This window comes from Passer montanus, unplaced genomic scaffold (genome assembly GCF_014805655.1).
Source record: "Passer montanus isolate IOZ18808 unplaced genomic scaffold, ASM1480565v1 scaffold154, whole genome shotgun sequence".
In the NCBI taxonomy this organism is placed as follows: domain Eukaryota; kingdom Metazoa; phylum Chordata; class Aves; order Passeriformes; family Passeridae; genus Passer; species Passer montanus.
The window spans coordinates 482,088-501,880 of NW_024362494.1; the positions used below are offsets into that span (position 1 = coordinate 482,088).

The 19,793-nt window shown below is 59.7% G+C and overlaps 3 protein-coding genes across 9 annotated transcripts in view; 1 reads left to right on the forward strand and 2 right to left on the reverse strand.

The window, feature by feature from the left end:
* Nucleotides 1-3,840, reverse strand: part of INSRR (insulin receptor related receptor) — a 12,809-nt gene extending 8,969 nt beyond the window's left edge. For all 3 annotated transcript variants that reach the window (XM_039702207.1, XM_039702205.1, XM_039702206.1), the window contains exons 1-2: nt 3,687-3,840; nt 1,550-2,101 (exon numbers count right to left, since the gene is read on the reverse strand). In XM_039702207.1, coding sequence (XP_039558141.1) covers nt 1,550-2,101; nt 3,687-3,762 — 628 coding nt within the window. In that variant the 5' untranslated portion in view covers nt 3,763-3,840. The remainder of the gene's footprint in view (nt 1-1,549; nt 2,102-3,686) is intronic.
* Nucleotides 3,841-4,298: 458 nt separating this feature from the next.
* On the reverse strand, nt 4,299-16,580 carry LOC120498904 (death-associated protein kinase 2-like). 5 transcript variants are annotated; one of them, XM_039702127.1, is made up of 14 exons: nt 16,531-16,580; nt 10,508-10,652; nt 8,699-8,751; nt 8,161-8,264; nt 7,106-7,327; nt 6,877-7,015; nt 6,601-6,730; nt 6,438-6,486; nt 6,285-6,311; nt 6,026-6,139; nt 5,192-5,237; nt 5,010-5,099; nt 4,822-4,887; nt 4,299-4,559 (listed from the first exon to the last, which is right to left on the reverse strand). In XM_039702127.1, exons 1-14 carry the CDS (start codon nt 16,555-16,557, stop codon nt 4,479-4,481), a joined length of 1,293 nt encoding a protein of 430 aa, XP_039558061.1. In that variant the 5' UTR covers nt 16,558-16,580; the 3' UTR covers nt 4,299-4,478. The 5 variants fall into 5 exon arrangements, with proteins under 5 accessions (XP_039558061.1, XP_039558060.1, XP_039558063.1 ...); XM_039702126.1 differs by having other exon boundaries at nt 6,012-6,164; XM_039702129.1 differs by lacking the exon at nt 16,531-16,580 and adding an exon at nt 9,490-9,870 and having other exon boundaries at nt 6,012-6,164; nt 10,508-10,766.
* On the forward strand, nt 16,532-18,456 carry LOC120498905 (proline-rich protein 2-like). The gene is made up of 3 exons (XM_039702132.1): nt 16,532-16,813; nt 16,894-17,484; nt 18,198-18,456. Exons 1-3 carry the CDS (start codon nt 16,658-16,660, stop codon nt 18,306-18,308), a joined length of 858 nt encoding a protein of 285 aa, XP_039558066.1. The 5' UTR covers nt 16,532-16,657; the 3' UTR covers nt 18,309-18,456.
* Nucleotides 18,457-19,793: the final 1,337 nt, after the last annotated feature.

The window sequence follows — 19,793 nt, forward strand, 5'->3', positions numbered from 1 at the left end:
CTAAGCACAGAGCTTCGGGGAATGTGATGCAGGGAGGGAGGGAGGGAGGGAGGGAGGGATGGATTTGGTGATAGAGGAATGCAGGGATGGATGGTGGGATGAAGGGATGCAGGGACAGAGGGATTCAATGATAGAGCAATGCAGGGATGCAGGGAGGGATGTGGGGATGGATTTGGTGATGGAGGAATGCAGGGACGGAGGGAGGAATGCGATGCAGGGATGGAGGGAGGGATGAAGGGATGCAGGGAGGGAGGGAGGGATGGATGATGGGATGAAGGGATGCAGGGGCAGAGGGATTCAATGATAGAGCAATGCAGGGATGCAGGGAGGGATGTGGGGATGGATTTGGTGATGGAGGAATGAAGGGATAGAGGGAGGGATGGTGAAATGAAGAGAGAAATGTGATGCAGGGACAGAGGGAGGGATGGTGGGATGTGGGGATGGAAGAATGTGGTGATGGAGGGAGGGATGGATTGTGGGATGAAGGGATGCAGGCAGGGAGGGATGGTGGGGATGGATTTGGTGTGGAGGAATGCAGAGATGGAGGGAGGGAAGGATGGTGGGATGAAGGAGGAATGTGATGCAGAGATGGAGGGATGGAAGGTGGGATGAAGGGTTGTAGGGAGGGAGGGACGTGGGGATGGATTTGGTGATGGAGGAATGCAAGGATGGTGGGATGAAGGGAGGGATGCAGGGACAGAAGGAAGGATGTTGGGATGTGGTGATGGAAGAATGTGGTGATGGAGGGAGGGATGGATGGATGTTGGAATGAAGAGAGAAATGCAATGCAGGGACAGAAGGAGGGATGCTGGGATGTGGGGATGGAGGGAGGGATGGTGTGACGAAGGGCAGAACGTGATGCTGGGACAGAAGGAGGGATGCTGGGATGTGGGGATGCAAGAACAGAGGGAGCAAGGGAAGGATGCAGGTATGCAGTGCGGAATACAGGCATGGATTGATGGAGAAGTGGATGGAGGCATGGCAGCACTGATGGAAAGGGTGCCCAAAGGGATGGAGAAACGGATGGACAGCCATGTGATGTGTGGCTGGCCGGGCAGGTGGGTTGGTGGGTGGCTGAGTGAGCAGCTGGATGGGTGGATGAGGGGCTGCATGGAGGGACAGCAGGACAGATGGACGGACAAGGTGGGGTTTGGCCCATGCTGAACCCCATCTGCCCAGTGCAGCCAGGCCGGGGCCACAGCTGAGGTTGCAGCCCTGATAAGGATCTGTGTTTATAGTACATATTTCATTACCAGCTCTCCTGTTTACAGAAAACGAGTTCAGGAGGGGCCTGTATTTACCTCGCCGCTGGGAAAACACAGCAGCCAGGAGCTGGCCTCTCCTCGGAGGATGATACAGCACGGATCTGGTTACCCCACCGTGCTGCCTGCACAGCACGCTCCCAGCAGCAGGGGAGCCACACGCCGGGCCTGCCATTCCCAGGTGGCCCCAGCAGCCTCCTCCAGCGCCCTCCCAGTCTGCCCCGCAGTGCAAACCAGCACCATCCCAGCAAAGCAGCCCAAGCAGGCCCCGTGCCAGCAGCACCCACCTTTCTGGCAGTAGCTGGAGGTCCAGCAGCGATAATCCAGCTGTCCGTTGACGCTGGTCTGCACGCACGGCTTCTCCACATCCAGGATGCCCGGGCAGACATCGGCACACTCCTCGGCCAGCTTATTGCCCACGATGTAGGTGCTGTCGGCGCTGTCGGGCAGCAGCAGCCCCCAGTCGATGGTGGAGAGGTGGCAGAGCTCCTGGTTGCGCTCGATGCGCACGGAGCCGCGCAGGATGTGGCCCAGGCTGTGCAGCCCCACGTCCCGCAGGTGCGGCATCTCGAAGATGACCAAGGCGTAGCTGAAGAAGAGGTTGGTGCCGCGGATGACGGAGAGGTTGGGGAAGAGGTCCCGCAGGCTCTCCAGCCCGTAGACGCGGAAAAGGAGCAGGTACTCTGTGATCATGAGCAGGCGAGGGAAGCTGAGCCCCCGGAAGTCCTCGGCGCCCGTGGTGAACATCAGCAGGATCTGCAGGTTGCCTTCGATGATGGAGCAGTTCTCCAGCTTCCGCAGCTGGGACACGTCGTTGCGGATGTCCATGCTGCCGCAGACTGGGGTGGCGAGAGGGGGACCCCATGGGCAGCAGCAGGGACGGGGCAGCCCCCGCTCCCACCCAGGGACCCCCAGGTGATGCTCAGGGGGGTTTAATTTCCTGGTGCTGCCTGTCAAGCGTGGCTGGGATTGGAGATGTGAGCAGCTCTGGCAGCAGCCGGCGCGCCGCGGCTCTCCGGGGCACGGCGCGTCCGTCAGCAGCGATGCTAACGAGGCCTGGCAGGCTGCCCTGCCCCGTGTCAGCCCCACAATCGTGTCCCAGCCCTGGGGGAAGCTGTCTGGGGGTGCAGATGGTTTTTCTCCTTCCCCAGGTTGCGGGGCAGCTGTGGGGGCTCACGGATCTCCCCACTCACGGTTACCCAGTGGCAGCTCCAGCAAGGCTGTCCCCATTAATGCCCCCTTGTCCCCAGAAAGGTAATGGGGCACACAAGGCTACCACTGGCACTGCCCAGCCCCACACTGGCTGTCCTGGGGCTTTTCCACCCAGAAATGGACACCACGAGCCCCAGCACCTCCTGCTTCCTGATCCTGGCATGGATGCAGAGCCAGACTAAGCACAGAGCTTCCCACTGACAGCATCCCCAGCCAGAAACCAGGGCCAGGTCCTGGAGGGGACCAGGGGCATGGTTCACCCCTCATCTGCCCGCTGCCAGCCCGGGCTCATGGCCATGTCCTTGTGACCTCATGTCTGGTGGCAATTTTCCCCTTTTGGTGTCACCCATGAACCGTGGGCACCGTGGCCCCCTGGGCACCGTGGCCCCCTGGGCACCGTGGCTCCGTGGGCACTGTGGCCCCGTGGGCACTGTGGCTCTGGCAGCTGCCCGTAGCCCCTCACCCCAAGTTCAGCCCCTCACTGGGAGCCCTGTCCCCTCCCTCTGTCCCTCTGTCCCCCTGCGGGACTGACCCCGAGGGTTGCAGCCCCCTCTGCCACCATCACCTCCCTGACCCCGCAAAGTCCCCCTGTAAGGGGAGGGGTCCCCCGTGCCCTGGGAGCACAGACAGAGGACGGGGGTCCCAGAGGGAGCAGGGACAGTGTCGTGTGTCCCCTGGGCAGCTCTTGGTGCTTCATCCTCTTCCTCCGCTGCTCCCATCCCCCAGCACAGCCCCTCGGTGACTGGGGAAACTGAGGCACGGGTGGCAGGGAGAGGGGAAGTCAGGACAAACGACAGACCCTCGTCGGACCCCCAGCTGTCCCCTGTTGTGGCCATAAGACCCAAAACGGCTGCCCCCCTCCCCACCATGGCACCCCCTCCCCAACCTTTCCCACCGCAGCAGCTGCGCGGGGAGCAGCGCTCCCGACTCCTGTGACAATTCCCCACCATCCCGGTGGGCTGAGGGACCCATCCCCGGCCGAGCCCCCCACTCCCCTCCCCTCACCCCACCCCAGCAGCAGGGGGCTGCCACGCTCTGCCCCTCCTGCCCAAAACGGGGGGTCTGCAGCACCGGGGGGCAAACTCAGGCAGGGAACACCCCAAGAGCTTTGCCTCGGGGTTTGTCTCTTGCAGACCCCCGAGCACAGGCAGCCCCCGCCCCAAAACTGCCCCCCAAAGCAAGCACCCCCCCACCCCGCTCCCAAGCACTTACTTTCGCTGGGAGCCCACACGGGGGGCACTGGGAGGTGGCCAAGGACCAGCAGCATCACCCCCAGCCTCGGCCCCATCCTCGAGCGGGACCCCCAGGACCCGTCCCCGCCGCTCTCGGGCTCTGCCGCGCCGCGTCCGGCCGGTACCGGGGGAGCGCCGGGACTGGGGGGGGCCCCGCGGACCCTGCCCGGACCCTGCGGCCCCTTCACTTTTGTTTTCGGCTGCCGCACACAAAATATTTAGCCTGACAACTGTCAGGGCCAGGGCCAGGGCATGTTTGGGAAATAGAGAGGGGGAAAACAGGGCGGCCCCCCCGCGCCGCAGTGGGAGGGAAGCAAGAACTGCCTCTTGCCTCAGTTTCCCCAGGAGAGCAGGAGGTTCCAGGTTTCTCTGGAGGGGGGACATCAGCAAAGCAGCCATGGGACAGCACAGAGGGGACAATGTAAGGGCGACTCTGCCTCGCAGGGTGAATCTGGGGTGCCGGGAGCCCACGGCTTTGGGGTCCCCACAGAGCAGCAGCAGTGAGGCAGGGAGCTGCGGGCACGCAGCACCGGCCTGGCTGTGAGCAGCCACCCTTTAGGGGAAGGAGAAGCAGGAGAAGATAGAGGAGGAGGTGACATTTATTTTTCTCATGAGGACAAAGCAGGGAGGAGGGTCCCAGCCCTGGCTGATGCCCCAGTGACCCTCCAACACCCTGGAACAAGGAGTGGAGAGCGCCCCTGCCCCTTGGATGGGGCCATGGGGGGACCCCCAAGGCTCCTCTCGCAGAGCTCCTGTGTTTTTTGGGAGGAGCTCAGGAGCAGCTGCTCCTCCGCCGGCGCAGCAGAGCGGCGTGGGGGCTCCTCTCCTCCTCTTGGTCGCTCTCACAGCAGCGCTGGGGGCACAGGGGGGCTGCAGGGCAGGGGCAGGGCTTCCCCCAGAGAAGGGGGTACCCCTCACTGCACAGCACCCCGCCCTACATCTCTGGCCAAGCCCCCCACCACACTCCCCTCATCCCATGCCAGCAATAGGGGGGATGCCCAAAACGGGGGTTCTGCAGCACAGAGGGCACTGCCATAGAGAGAAACTGAAAGAGACCCCCCCAAATCCCTTCTCCGCCCTCCCCAGCCCATGCTGGGTGGGGTCTGGGGGCTCACCAGCTCCTCATCCTCCCTCCTCACACGGCACAGCCGGTTGCAGGCGGACACGGTGTTGTAGGAGAGCTACAGGGGGACAGAAGGGAGGGGGTCCGAGGTGGGGGTCCCTCCCAGCTCTAACCCCCCCCTCCACCACAGGGGGGGCTCCCCAGGGGACTCAGGGCTGCTGGGACCCCACAGCCGGGCACCTTCCACTTCCTGCGGGCGTTGAACTTGCGGAAGTTTCTCATGTTGATGGAGGAACGGCTCCGGCTCAGCGCCTGCTTCCTGCTCAGGGGCTGCGGGGACAGGGACGTGGCGCTGGCACCGGCACTGGCACCGGCACTGGCACCGCTGCCAGGGCCTGCCAGGCCCTGCCTGTGCCGCTCACCTTGATCCAGGGGTGCACCAGGCACTCGGCCGCGCTCATGCGGCGCCTGCGGCACAAAGGGAGGCGCTGGGGTCGGGGGTCCCGGCCCCACACACCCACCGGGGATGGGGAGGGGGTCAGGGTCAGGGTTTGGGGTTGGGGGTAGGATCAAGGTTAGGGGTTAGGGGTCAGGGTTTGGGGTTAGGATCAGTGTTAGGGTCAGGGTTTGGGGTCACGGTCTGGGTCAGGGTTTGGGGTTAGGGTCAGGGTCAGGGTCAAGGTTTGGGGTTAGGGTTAGGGTTAGGGTCAGGGTTAGGATTTGGGTTTGAGTTAGGATCAGGGTTAATTTTAGGGTTAGGGTCAGGGTTAGGGGTAGGGTTGGGGTCAGGATCAGGGTTAGGGTTAGGGGCAGGTTTAGGGTCAGGATTAGGGTTAGTGTCAGGATTAGATTCAGGGATAGTGTTAGGGTCAGGCTCAGGCTCAGGATAGTGCTGGTGGGGACAGAGAAGGGAACCAGATGGAGGTGGAGATGGTGGGGATGGAGATGTGGATGAGATAGAGATGGAAATAATGATGGGATAGAGATAGGGATGGGATGGGATGGAGATGCAGATGGAGATGGGGATGGGATGGGATGGGATGGGATGGAGATAGGGATGGGATGGGATGGAGATGGAGATGGAGATGGAGATGGAGATGGAGATGGAGATGGAAAGAGAGGTGGGGATGATGGAGGTGGGGATGGGGATGAAGATGAGGCTGGGACCAGGATGAGATGGAGATGAAGATGGGGATGTTGAAGGTGGAGGTGGGGGCGGAGATGGAGGGGATGGGGCCTCACTGTGGCTCCTTCACCAGCAGCCTGCGGATGAAGTCCTTGGCCATGTCCGAGGTCTGGCTGAAGCAGCGCTGCTCAAACTCGTAGGCACCAGCCACCACGTTGGAGAGGGTCTCAGCATCCGTCTCACCCTGGAAGGGGGACAGGCCACTGAGCCTGTGGGGACACAACAGAGCTGCTGAGTGCCAGGACAGCGCCGGCTCGGCCACCCCAGCACCCACAGCGTCGCTGTGCCTCAGTTTCCCCCAGCCACAGAGAGCATTGCCCCACACTCACAGAATGTAGGTGATGACTCCGATGCTCCTGAAATGCAGAGGTGGGGGTCAGGTGCTGCCCTCCCTGGGGCCCCCCATTCCCTGTGGCACCCAGGGGGGTCCCACCCACCCCCAGCTCGCCCTGTTGTGCCCCCCCCAGGTCCTGACTCCTCACCACATGTCGCTCGCGGGGCTCAGCGGCTCATAATTGATCACTTCAGGAGCTGGGGGCAAACACAGAGCCAGGCTGGGACATCAGGGGGACGGGAGCACGCCTGGGGGTCCCATCCCCACCCTGGCTGAGCAGCCCAGCAGTGCAGGGACCCCCAGCCCCGTACCAATGTACTGGGGGGTCCCACAGAGGCTCTTGTAGGTGGTGCCATGCTCCAGCTGCTGGGCCAGCCCGAAGTCAATGATCTTGATCCAGGGCTTGGGGACATCCTTCTCCTGCAGCATGATGTTCTCGGGCTGTGGGGACAGGGCTGAGGTGACCGAGGGGTGGTGGGGGTCACTGCAGCACTCCGGCAAGCTGAGAAGAGCAGGACCAGGGCTCTGGAGATGCCTGGCACTCCTTGCATCCTCAGGGGGTGAGGCTGGGGCGTCCCCACGGGCACCTTGAGGTCGAAGTGAGCGATGAGGCGAGCGTGCAGGTATTCCACGCCGCGCAGGATCTGCCCCAGGAACTCGATGGCCTCCTCCTCCGACAGCATCTCCTTCTCCGCAATGAAGTCGAAGAGCTCCCCACCGCGGATCCTGCGCGGGGTGGGGACGGCGGAGCTCGGCCGCCTCCAACACGCGGCACAAAAAGGGGGTGTCCCCCCAGCCCACCGGGACCCCACTCACAGCTCCAGGACGAGCACCGCCTCGGCCGTGCTGGAGAAGAGCTCGTGGAGCTGGATGATGTTGGGGTGCTGGAGCTGGCGGAGGATGGAGACCTCCCGCTCCACCCGAGCCCGCTCCAGCCCCGGGCGGCCGCCCCGGCCCCGCCGCATCTTCACGAATTTGGCGGCGTAGAAGGCGCCGGTGCTGCGCTCGCGGCACAGCCTCACCTCGCCGAAGTGGCCGCTGCAGCGAGAGCGGGGCTGCGGCTCGGCTGGGCTGACCCCGGGCCCGGGGAAGAACCCAGCAATCCCTGGGCAGCCCTGGGGGTCCTGGAGCTGGGATCCCTCCTGCCTGGATCCCCCTCACCTGCTCGGATCCCCCTCACCTGCCTGGATCCCTACCTGCCGTGTCTTCACCTGCCTGCAACCTGCTGAGCAGTGGAAATCCCTGGGCAGCCCTGGGGGTCCCTGGAGCTGGGATCGCTCCTGCCTGAGCCCCTGCCTGGATCCCCCTCACCTGCTCGGATCCCCCTCACCTGCTCGGATCCCCCTCACCTGCCTGGATCCCCCTCACCTGCCCAGACCCCCTCCCCTGCCTGGATCCCCCTCACCTGCCCGGATCCCCCTCACCTGCCTGGATCCCTGCCTGCCCTGTCTTCACCTGCCTGTGACCTGCTCAGCAGTGGTGGGTGCTGCTCACCTGCTTGAATCCCACTGACCTGCCCAGCTCCCCCTCACCTGCCCGGATCCCCCTCACCTGCCAACATCCCACTCACCTGCCCAGATCCCACTCCAGGCTCTCCCTACCTGCCCAGATCCCACTGACATGCCAAGATTTCTCCTTACCTGCCTGGATTCCTGCTCACCTGCCCGGATCCCCCTCACCTGCCTGGATCCCTGCCTGCCCTGTCTTCACCTGCCTGCAACCTGCTGAGCAGTGGTGGGTGCTACTCACCTGCCCAGACCCCCTCACCTGCTCAGACCCCCTCACCTGCCCGGATTCCCCCTCACCTGCCTGGATCCCCCTCACCTGCCTGGATCCCTGCTCACCTGCCTGGATCCCCCTCACCTGCCCACCTGCCCAGCCTCTCCAGCAGCTCATACGTGTCCTCCACGCTGCCCGGGCTCGGGGTGGCTGCCAGGACCTGGCTGCCCTCGTCCTCCCTGGGCTCAGCCACGTCCTGTGGGGCAGCACCAGGACCTGGCTCAGCCCCTGCCCGGGCTGTGCCACACCTGGGGGTGCAGGGAGCCCCCCAGGACCCTCCAAGGGGAATTCCCAGTGCTGTGTCAGAGCTCAGCCCCTGCCCAGTTCTTCCAGTTTACACCGAATTCTTCAGCAGGTGGAAACTTGGGGGCTTCCACCCCTTGAGAGGGACCTGCAGGAGCTGCTCAGGGGGCTTGGAAATGGGGCAGGAGCAGGAAGGGGGGGGGGTCACAGCAGCCTCCCTCTCCCCCCGTGTGCTAGGGGTGCAAAATGCAGAGAGAACACAACATTTGGGTTTTGTTTTTTAAAAAAATCAGGTTAATAGGAGATGAAAGCACTGTGAGCTCAGCCCTGCCCAGCCACCCCCAGCCCCCTGGCAGTGCCCCCACACCCCCCAGAGCCGTGGCTCACCTGGGTGCTGCCAGGGGCACCCCTCAGCCCCCCCCGGCTGCTCTCGGCCATCCCTGCAAGACAAGAAGGGTCAGGGAACACCGGGTGTGCAGGTCCTGGCAGGGGGGACAGGGGTGGCTCCTGGGGGAGCTGCCAGGGGCTCCCCCTGCCCACGAGAGCCGGTGCCACCGCTCCGGGATGGAGCCGGGGTGAGGGTGGCAGCTCCGTGGGGTGACAGAGCTGGGGAGGGAAAAATGGGTTGTGCAGAATCAGCTTGGGAAGGGACGTTTGGGAAGTTATGGAAAATTTTGGGAAGAGGAGAGGGAAGAGAAGAGAAGAGAAGAGAAGAGAAGAGAAGAGAAGAGAAGAGAAGAGAAGAGAAGAGAAGAGAAGAGAAGAGAAGAGAAGAGAAGAGAAGAGAAGAGAAGAGAAGAGAAGAGAAGAGAAGAGAAGAGAAGAGAAGAGAAGAGAAATGTGGGAGCGGATATGTATAAAATATATAAATATTATTTATATAATAAATGTTATATATAAATGCAAATATATTACTATATATAATAGATTATTATTCATAGAGTAAATATTATTTTTATATCTAGAAATGACAGTCAGTGGTCCCCATGCCCTAAAGGACAATTGGAGGTCCTAAAGGACAGTCTCCAAACCCCAAAGGACAGTCCCCAAACCCCAAAGAACAGTCCCCAAACCCCAAAGGACAGTCCCCAAACCCCAAAGGACAGTCCCCAAACCCTAAAGGACACTCGGGGGTCCCCAAGCCCAGTTCCCCTCCCAGCCCAGCCGCACCCCCTTACCCTCCCCGAGCCTTCCTCCACATCCAGCAGCGTTTCTTCCTCACTCCCCAGCCTGCCAGCCCGCACAGGGGACACTCCCTGTCCCCCTGCCTGTCCCCTGGCACGGCCCTGGCACGGCAGAGCTGGCCCATCCCGGGCAGGGACGTGCCCGGGGGCAGCTGCAGCTGAAGCTGGGCCAACAGCCCCGGCCGTGTGACGTGTCCGTGGGGGACAGTGTGTCTGTTTGTCCCCTGGGGGTGGACACAAGCAGCTGATTCCCTCATGCCTTGCCAGACACCGCCTGGCATTGTGCTGCTTTTGAAAGGAGGGAAACTGAGGCACGGGTGGCTACAGGCGCTGGTGGAAACGCTGAGCTCCTGTGCAGAGCTGGAGCCACGGGGGCTGTGGGGACAGAGTTTCCTGTCCCACCGTGTCCTTTCCTTTCCTTTCCTTTTTCCTTTCCTTTCCTTTCCTTTCCTTTCCTTTCCTTTCCTTTCCTTTCCTTTCCTTTCCTTTCCTTCCCTTTCCTTTCCTTTCCCTTTCCTTTCCTTTCCTTTCCTTTCCTTCCTTTCTTCTTTTTTCCTTTCCTTTCCCTTTCCTTTCCTTTCCCTTTCCTTTCCTTTCCTTTCCTTTCCTTTCCTTTCCTTTCCTTTCCTTTCCTTTCCTTTCCTTTCCTTGAATAATTTCTTAACTGGGATCTCTAGTTTCTTACTTTTAAAAAGGAAATTATATTGTTTTGGAGAGCAATTCAGTATATTTAAAGTGTTCCTTTCCTTTCCTTTCCTTTCCTTCCCTTTCCTTTCCTTCTCCCTTTTCCTTTCCTTTCCTTTCCTTTTTCCTTTCCTGTCCTGTCCCGCTGTGTCCAGTCCTGACCTGTCCATCCCTGTCCTGTCCTGTCCCACCAGGAACACCACCCCGGCTGCCCAAAAACGAGCTCCCAGCTCAGCACCCAACTCCCAAAAAGCCCCGTTAGACCCCAAACCCCCCCAGCCAGGCCAGCCCCAAGCCTGGTGTGCCACGGGGAGCTGGCACCCCTCACCTGCAGCCCCAGCAGCCCTGGCAGTGCCAGGATCTCCCTCAGAGCCGCGGCATTCCCGGAGCTGCGCCAGCATCCAACCACAGCGGCTCAGGACACGAAGAGCTCTTGCTTTCCTCCTCCCGCGGGCTCTTGAGGACACCCCCAGCTGTGCAGAGGAGCCAAGAAAAAGCTTTTTAGGAGCGATTGCTGCTGGTTCCAGCCCCGGCTGCTCGGGGAGCGGCCGCGATGGGCCGACGGCCCCGCTCAGAGCCTCTCCCGTGCCGGGGAGCATCGCAAACAGGAAGCCCCACGGGAAACGTGGGAGGCCCTGAAGGTTTGGGGAGGTGATAAAAACGACAGCAAGCTCCCGGACTAAAGCCATTTCAGCTTTTATTTTTAAAAATAAAGGGCTAAAGCAAGGGGGGCTGTGGGCCGAGTAGGAGCGTTCCTGTCGAGGATGCTGCAGCACCAGCACTGGGTTTTCTTCAGCAGCCATGTCCCAGGTGGAGCTGCACAACTTCAGTGCATCAGAAGCCCCTTTTTATCTCATTTTTTGTCTCTTTGGATTGCTTTTTGTTGGGATCCTTCATTTGCATGAAGGTTTAAGGTGCTTGATTGGCCATTACAGGTCTGTGCAGGCTGGCTCTGTTTGCTTGGGGGTGGTGCACTTTACTTAGGTGTGTAACTTTTTATAACTCCCCTTTTACAATATAATCACCAAACTGACAGTACACACTTAACAATTATCAACCATTTTACCACAGTTTCTAACATGTTTTTAACAGAGGGACGGCTTTCTTTAGGTGGGGAGCGGGGGCTGCTGGGGGGCACCACCACGGTGAGAATCCTTAAAATCAGAGAAAGCTGCAAAAGGCAGGCCTCAGAAACAGCAGAGCTGTGATTGGAGCTAAGCAGCAGCTATAAAAATTGTCAGTGAAAAAATTATATAAGAAGTAGAAAGTAAGGACAAATAGAACAATGGTCTGTGTATTAATTCTTGTCTAAAATAACTCCCTAAGCTGCAGAAAAGTATATCTAGAGAGATATTAGGAAGTTATAAACTTAATAAATAATAATTTAATAATAAATAAACAAATAAATAATAAATAGAAAAAATAATAGGTAAAAATTAATCATTTAATAATAACTGTGCATTGTATCTTAAGGCTTACAAGCAGATACTGTATTTGAAATAAGCAAGCATTGTTTTGACTAAAGGTGTGTGTGCTTATGGTGATTAGATAGAATTACTGTCAATATGCTTTTGCTTTTTGTGATTGGTCAAAAAACTATTAAAGTGAGTTGTAACATTAAGTTCTTTGTCCACTAGCAAAAATGTAAGCTACTAACATCTTCCCATTAGCATAACAAGATTAATGCTAAAAAATAAACCAGCTCAAAACACACTCTTCAACAGTCCCATCCCTGTGTAATTTCTACATAAACCCCCAACCAACCACCCACACCCAAAATTAACCCTCACCCAGCCCTGTCCCTGGATGGATGAGCCAGGCCCTGCCCTGAGTCCTGCCCAAATTCCCAATCCATGGCTGCAGCGGGGCTGGCACTGCCCACCCCGTGCCCAGCTGGAGCCTGGCACCACCCGGGCTGAGAGTGGCAGCGGACACGTGGCACAGCCACGGCGTTGGCAGCTCAGCTGCTGATGGCCCCAGAACAGCTCAGAACTGTCCAGAACAGCCCAGCACGGCCCAGCATGGCCCAGAACGGCCCAGCACAGTCCAGAATGGCCCAGAACAGCCCAGAACGGCCAAGCTCTGGCACCCGGAGTCTGAGGAAGGGGATGGTTCTCGATTGCACTGTGCCAGGACTGAATCTGGGCTCACGGTGTGAGCCTGGGCCCGCCGAGCCTGCTGTCCCCTCTGCTGTCCCCCCAATCTCTGCTGTCCCCTCTGCTGTCCCCTCTGCTGTCCTGTGCTTGCTCTGCTGTCCCTGTGCCCAGCAGTGGCAGTGCCAGGCTGCAGACAGCAGGGACAATGACACCTTTGCAGGCTCGGATGTGCCGCCGGCCAGGCAGCCACATCCCCTCCTCGCCACAGCCCGAGGCTGCCGGCGTCACCTGTCTGTCACCCCAGGGCCACCATGCCACCTTCCTGTGACGTTTCCCCATCACATGAAGGCTCTTGCAGCTTTGCTCGCTGCTTCCTGCCTGGGGCCGGCAGAGAGGCAGAGCACAGCAGGGCAGCGGGGCTGCCTCACCCTGCTTGTCCCTGCCTTCCCCTGCCTCTCCCTGCTTGCCCCTGCTTGTCCCTGCCTGTCCCTGCCCATCCCTGCTTGTCCCTGCCTGTCCCCTGCCCGTCCCCTGTCTCTCCCCTGCCCATCCCTGCCTGTCCCCTGCCTGTCCCTGCCTCACCCTGCCTGTCCCTGCCCATCCCTGCCTGTCCCCTGCCTGTCCCCTGTCTCTCCCCTGCCTGTCCCCTGCCTGTCCCTGCCCGTCCCTGCCCTGCACACCCGCCCAGGGACACCGAGCACAGGTAGGAGCGTGGGCTGGGGGCTGGGGTTGGGTTTGCAGCGAGGCCAAGGAGTGAAATCCTGCTGGACAGGAGGTGCAGGGATGTCCCCCTGCCCAAAAGAGGACAAAGGGCAGGATAATGGGGTGAAAAGAGAGGGACTGGGGTCCCCTGCCCACACCAGCCCTCCCAGCCCGATCTTACCCTCTCCAAAGGGGGAAGTTCAGCCCGGAAATGTCTCGCAGAGCAGAACTTTCAGCCCGTTTCAGGACTGATCTGACTCGTTCCCACCCCTCAGGAGTGCAGGGTTTCAGAGGCACATCCTGCCCCAGTAAATCCCCCCAAGCTGGCCCACAAGGCCAAAATGTTGGGATGGGGGAGCAGGGCTGAGCCCCCCACCCCTGCCCAGCACCCCGACTCAGCGAGCTGGGGACAGTGACATGTCCCCAGGACCTGACCTGGACAGGACCTGACCCCAATTCTCCTTCCCAGCACTGCCTGAGCTGGCTTACTGCAGTTTGGGGTGTTTTGTTTCTCTTTGTCAACACCTTCCTCACCTTCCCCTGCCTGCAGGGGCGCAGGGCCAGGCTGGGCTCTGCCATGGTGGAGCTGGGGTGCCTTTGTTGGGTCCCCTTGCTCTCAGACAAAGCCTCGTCCCACTCCTCTGACTCAGCTTTGCCTCCCAGATCCAACCAACCCCAGCATCTTCCACCCCCTCAAGCATCTGCTGGGGATTAACGTTGTTTTGCTGGGTGTTGGCAGCTCAGGGTCAAGCTCAAGGTCCCTCAGGAGCTGCTCAGCCTCTCCCTGCCCTTCCCAGGGCTGAGCTGACACACCGAGGACCTCAGAGGGGCTGGGGCATTCACATGCTCTGTCCTCAGCTCCTCCCCACCTGCATCCCTGTCCCCCTTCTCCTCTGGGCTCCCAAGGTCTCTGTCCCCTGTCCCTCCCCGTCACGCGGGCTGGGGAGGATCAGGGTGCAGAGCCTGAGCTTGGGTGATGTTTCCCCAGTTGTGGGGGTGTCTTGGAGCCCCCAAACTCCCCCGTGCTCTCCCCAAAGGAGCCCCCCCTGCCCTGAGCCTTTTCCTCCCCACTCCCCGGGACAGGGCACTCCATGTTTAGTGTCTGAAACAAAGGTTTCTTAAAAAGCCATTGAATTCCCAAAACAGTATTTTTAAAGAACCACTGCTTATTTTTGCATGGCAAATTTTGTAAAAAGTGTATTTAATTTTATTCTTGTCTTGTATGGATTACTTCAACTTCAGTTGAATAATTATTTCAACAGTAATATATTTAGCTGTAGCAATTTTTTCCCAGCTAAGCTTCAGGGTATTCTAAACCCCCAACAAACGGAATAATTTCACACCGGGACAGGGCACTCCATGGATGACGACCGTCCCCTCTTCACCACCTTCAAGCCCCTCGCCGAGGCCAGCACAGCCAGAGCCAAGCCAGCAGCCAGCAGCCAGCCCCGGGGGGCAGAGCAGCCCCCAGGGCACCACAGCAGGCATGGCAGGGTAGGACATGGGCACAGCAGGCTGGCCACGAGCCCACCTCACCTCACGGGGAGCAGAACGCCCTTGGCGTGTGTCCTCACCTGCTGTCCCCGTCCCTGCAGGTCCCTCCGGGCCCCTGGTCACCCCCAGCAGCCCGGGGGGTGCCCGAGGGGGAGCGGGCAGCCCTGCGTGCCCGCACCAGGCTCTGGTTTGAGCAGACACAAGCGCAGAGGTTGGGGCCGCAGGGGGAGCTCCCCTCGTGGTTCCACGGCTTCCTCAGCCGCAGGTGAGCCAGGGGAGGCCAGGGGGGACAGGGCTGGTGTCCCCTCCCCGGGAACTCCCCACACCAGGGGAGGAGGCTCAGTGTCCGTCCGTCCGTCCGTCCGTCCTGCAGGGAGGCCGAGCAGCTGCTGCAGGAGCAGCCCCTGGGCTGTTTCCTGGTGCGCTTCAGCGAGAGCACCGTGGCCTTCGTGCTGTCCTACAGGTGAGGCTGGGCCGGGAGGGGCCGAGCTCAGCCCCCGGCCTGCCGCTGTGCCCGTGCCGTGCCGTGCCATGCTGTGCCATGCCATGGTGTGCTGTGCTGTGCCATGCCATGCCATTCTGTGCCATGCCATGCTGTGTGCCGTGCCGTGCCATGCCATTCTGTGCTGTGCTGTGCCATGCCGTGCTGTGCTGTGCCATGCCATGCCATTCTGTGCCATGCAGTGCCATGCCTTGCTGTGCCATGCCATGCTGTGCTGTGCCATGCCGTGCTGTGCTGTGCCATGCCATGCCATTCTGTGCCATGCCATGCTGTGCCATGCCATGCTGTTCTGTGCCATGCCATGCCGTGCCATGCCGGTCTGTGCCATGCTGTGCCATACCGTGCTGTGCCATACCGTGCCATGCTACGCCATGCTGTGCCATGCCATGCCGTGCCACGCGCATGCTGTGCCGTGCTGTGCCATGCCCATGCCGTGCCATGCCATGCTGTGCCATGACATGCCATGTCATGCCATGCCATGATGTGCCCATGCCACCCTGTGTCGTGCCATGCCATGCCGTGCCACGCCATGCTGTGCCGTGCCCATGCCGTGCTGTGCCATGCCATGCCGTGCTATGCCATGCAGTTGCCATGCCGTGCCATGTTGTTCTCATGCTGTTCTGTGCCATGCCGTGCCGTGCCATGTTGTTCTCATGCCGTGCCATGCCGTGCCATGTTGTTCTCATGCCATGCCGTGCCATGCCGTGCCATGCTGTGAAAGTACCTGAGAGACCCCAAAATCCCTGAGAGACCCCAAAATCCCTGAGAGCCCCAAAAATCCCTGAGAGCTCTGAGAGCCCCCCCGAGAGCCCCCCAAAATACCTGAGAGACCCCCTGAGAGCTCCCCAAAAATCCCTGAGAGCCCCTCTGAGAGCTCCCAAGAATCCCTGAGAGACCCCAAAAATCCCTGAGAGACCCCGAGAGCCCCCACAAATCCCTGAGAGCCCCCAAAAATCCCTGAGAGGCCCTGAGAGAGCCCGAGTGCCCTGAGAGCCCCCAAGAACTCCCGAGAGCCCCCAAAAATCCCTGAGAGCCCCAGAAAATCCCTGGGAGCCCCCAAGAGACCCTGAGAGCTCCCAAGAACCCCCGACAGCCCCGAGAACCCTCAAGAACTCCTGAGAGTCCCTGAGAGCCTCCAAGAACCCCTGAGAGCCCCCGCAGCCAAGAGGGGGATGGCAAAATCCCCCTCCTGCAAAACCAGAGGGTTTTCCCAGGCTGGGGAACACAGCCAAGGGAAATGCAAGCACCACAAGAGCCGGGGCTGGAAGCCACCCTGGCTGGGCAGGAGCAAGGAGCCAGCACCCTGCTGGGTGTGCCCTGAGCTTGCACCCACCCTGTGGTTGTGTTTGAGGGTCCCCAGGAGCAGGGAAGAGATGAGAATCTTGACTCCATGTTTCAGAAGGCTGATTTGATATGATATATTATAAATGCTATACTAAAACAATTAGAGAAATGATACAGACAGAAAGGTAGAAAGGAATGAATAATAAAAATCCGTGACTCTCAGAGCCCCGACACAGCTGGACCACGTTTGGGCATCAAGTAAAACCAACTCACATGGATCACAGATGCACTCTGTTGCATTCCACAGCGGCAGATAATTCTTGTTTTTCTTTTCCTCTCAGGCTTCTCAGGAGAAAAAATCCCGGCAAAGGGAGTTTCATAAAATACCACAGTGACACCCATGCTGCTATCTGTGCTCTCCCCGCAGAAAGAGGAGCCCCGAGGGCGGGCACAGCCCCCGGCTGGCGGTGCTGCCGCACATTCCCCACCGAGCCAAGCGCCGGCCCAGCTCCCGGAGCCCCCCGTGTCCCTGGAGTGCCCCAGAGCCTCAGGGGAGGTAACGGGGCGGGGGGATGGAGGAAATCCCCAAGCACGGGATGCGGGGACACCCCCAGCTCTGCCCCATCTCTCCCGCAGGCTCCCGGTGTGCCGCCGTCGCTCCCCGCCAAGAGCAGCTCCCGGGGGGCGGCTGGGGGGCTGCGCAGCCCCCCCGGCAGCGCGGCGGCCCCCGAGGTGCCCTATGCCCGGGTGCACAAAGAACCCGCCCGCCCCGAGCCCCCCGAGGCCAAGTACCAGCAGCTCGTGTGCTTCCACGTCTATGCCGAGCCCCGCGAGGAGATGGAGCCCAGCCCACCCGGACACTGCGAGCCCCAGGAGCCCACCCCCGGGGGACACATCCCCGGGGGACCCCCCGTCCCCGAGGGACCCCCCAGCCCCGGGGGACCCATCCCCTCCGAGCCCATCCCCTTCTACGCCATGGCCCGCGGCTGGAGCGCCCGTGCCAGCCCCGAGGAGAATGTCTACTCCGAGGTGGCACTGGCCCGGCAGGATGTGCCAGCTCGGCCCCCCACGGCCCCCCAAAACGCCTTCTGCACGCTGCCCCCCAAAGGCCGGCCCCACCGCCGGCTCCTGCGCAGCGTTTCCAGCCAGGACTGCAGGAGGAGGCAGCTCTGGGCGGCTCCCAGCTCGGACAGGACGGACAGAGGAGGTCCCAGCACAGGCACACAGGTAGGTGGGTCCCCGGGGCAGGTCACGGCTCCAGAGCTCAGCCCCAACACGAGGGAAGGCTCCTGCAGGCTGAGGGATGGGGGTTTGCTGCACACCAGCAGCACCAGGAACCTGGAATGGTTTGGGGTGGAAAGAAGCCCATCCTATTGCACCCCCTGACAGAGGCAGGGGTACCTTCCATGATGCTCCAAGCCTTGTCCAACCTGGCCTGGAACGCTTCCAGGGATGGGGCAACCACAGCATCTCTGTGCCAGGTGCTCCCCACCCTCACAGGGAAGAATTCCTTCCCAATATCCCACCTATCTCTGGCATTGGGAGAATTTCTTCCCCATATCCCACCTATCCTTCTGGCAGTGGGAACAATTCCTTCCCCATAACCCACCTATCCCCGACTTCTGGCAGTGGGAAGAATTCCTTCCCAATATCCCACCTATCTCTGGCAGTGGGAAGAATTCCTTCCCAATATCCCACCTATCTCTGGCAGTGGGAAGAATTCCTTCCCAATATCCCACCTATCTCTGGCACTGGGAAGAATTCCTTCTCAAAATCCCATCTATCCCTGGCAGTGGGAAGCCATTCCCCCTTTTCCTGTCACTCCAGCTCCTTACAAAACCTGGCTCCCTGTCCCAAAGCCAAGGAGGGCTGGGAGGGTGCAGGCCCCCCCCGTGCTGTTTCCTGGCTCCCAAACCCACCCTGTCCCCGGGAATTCCCAGGTTGCTGTGGAGCCTGAGCTGGATGAGCCCGTGTACAGCCAGAGCACACGCAGGGAGCAGCACCCCACGGCTGAGAACGTGTACGAGCAGCTGCCTGGGGAGTGCCCCTGAGCCCCCTGCCCAGCACCCGGCTCCCAGGCAGGAGGAGCCTCAGCCCCCAAACCTCTGCAGGAAGCTCCTGGCCCTGGGAGGAGAGCTCCAAGGCTGCTGCTGGCCCCAGCTGCTCCATGGGGAGCTCTTCCAGCTTCCCAACCCCGATGGACAGCACAGGGGGGAGCCTCACCTCACCCATGAACACATTCCAAGAGACTTCTGTTAATAAAACGAGGAAAAAAGCTGTTACAGGAAAACAGGGATGAGTTTGGTGCATGCAGTTGGATATCAAATTGGTCAGAAACTGGAGGGATGCTACACTGAACCTTCCCAGCCTGCAGCCAGCACTCCAAGCCCTGCCTGCTTCCCCAGCCACAAAATTTGGGATGACACCACTGTCCCAGGGCTGTCCCGTGGGAGGACACAAACCCTGGTGAGCCACAGTGGAGCTGGGCAGTGTCAGTGGTAGCCCAACAGGAGCACCAGCCAGGATGGCCAAAGCCCTGGCTTGGAGGGAAAAGGAGGGTTGGGGAACTGTAGCTGCTTTTATCTCTGGGAAAGTTCACTTCTGACCTTTCACAAACCTGAATTTTGTTGCTCTTAGAGGGCTGAAAGTGGAACATGAGCCCTTGGAACTTCCCTTGGTGCTAAAGCCAAGGCATTACCCCAGTGAGAAATGGAAAGGGGAACCTGGGAGTTCCACCCCCTCACTGCAAACTCCCCGGGCCAAGAGGGTACCTGGATGAGGATCTGAGCCCCTTGGGATGGAAACAGGGCTGGGTGGGCTCATTTAGAAGTATATTCCTTCAGCAAATCTCTTCTGGGAGGATTTCACTGTACATACAAGATATGAATAAATTACTCAACAGTAACTTTATTCTGATCATTCAAATACTCAAAACAGGCTCTGCAAAGTACTAAACATACAGGGAGCTAAACTAAAAATGAGATTAGTTTAAAATGCTTTAAGAAAAGACTTCAGTCATGGGGGTTTGCCTGTTTTTAAGAGGTAACATGGGAGAAAAACCACCTCTTGGGAGTTGTTCTTACCAGAATAACAAATATTGGCCATTTGAGCCAAATAAAACCCAGACTGGTGGGAATATAAGTTAAATAACCAGGCCAGCTCTCTGCTCCCTTCAGCATCACATGCTTTGGTGAACAACAAAGTGATGCCACAGATTTGGATCCATGGACTGGGCCAGCAGAGCTGCACAGGATTTGCAGTCGCAGCACCTTGACAGAATTCCTTAAATAAAAAAAAAAAACAGGTTTGATTTGAAGAAATTAGGGCTGGGCAGTCTCCTCTCGCCAGCCAGGAGGGTAAAGTCAACACTTAATTGAAACAGAATTGATACAAACAAGCTGGAAAAAAAAAATTACAGTTGGCAGCTCTCCTCTGTCTGGCCAGAGGAAACTGCAGAGCTCAGTCCCAGCCTGCCACACGTGGGACACTGGGATGCTCACTTGGATGGGTCTGAGAACAGCCTGGGGCAGGGCAGG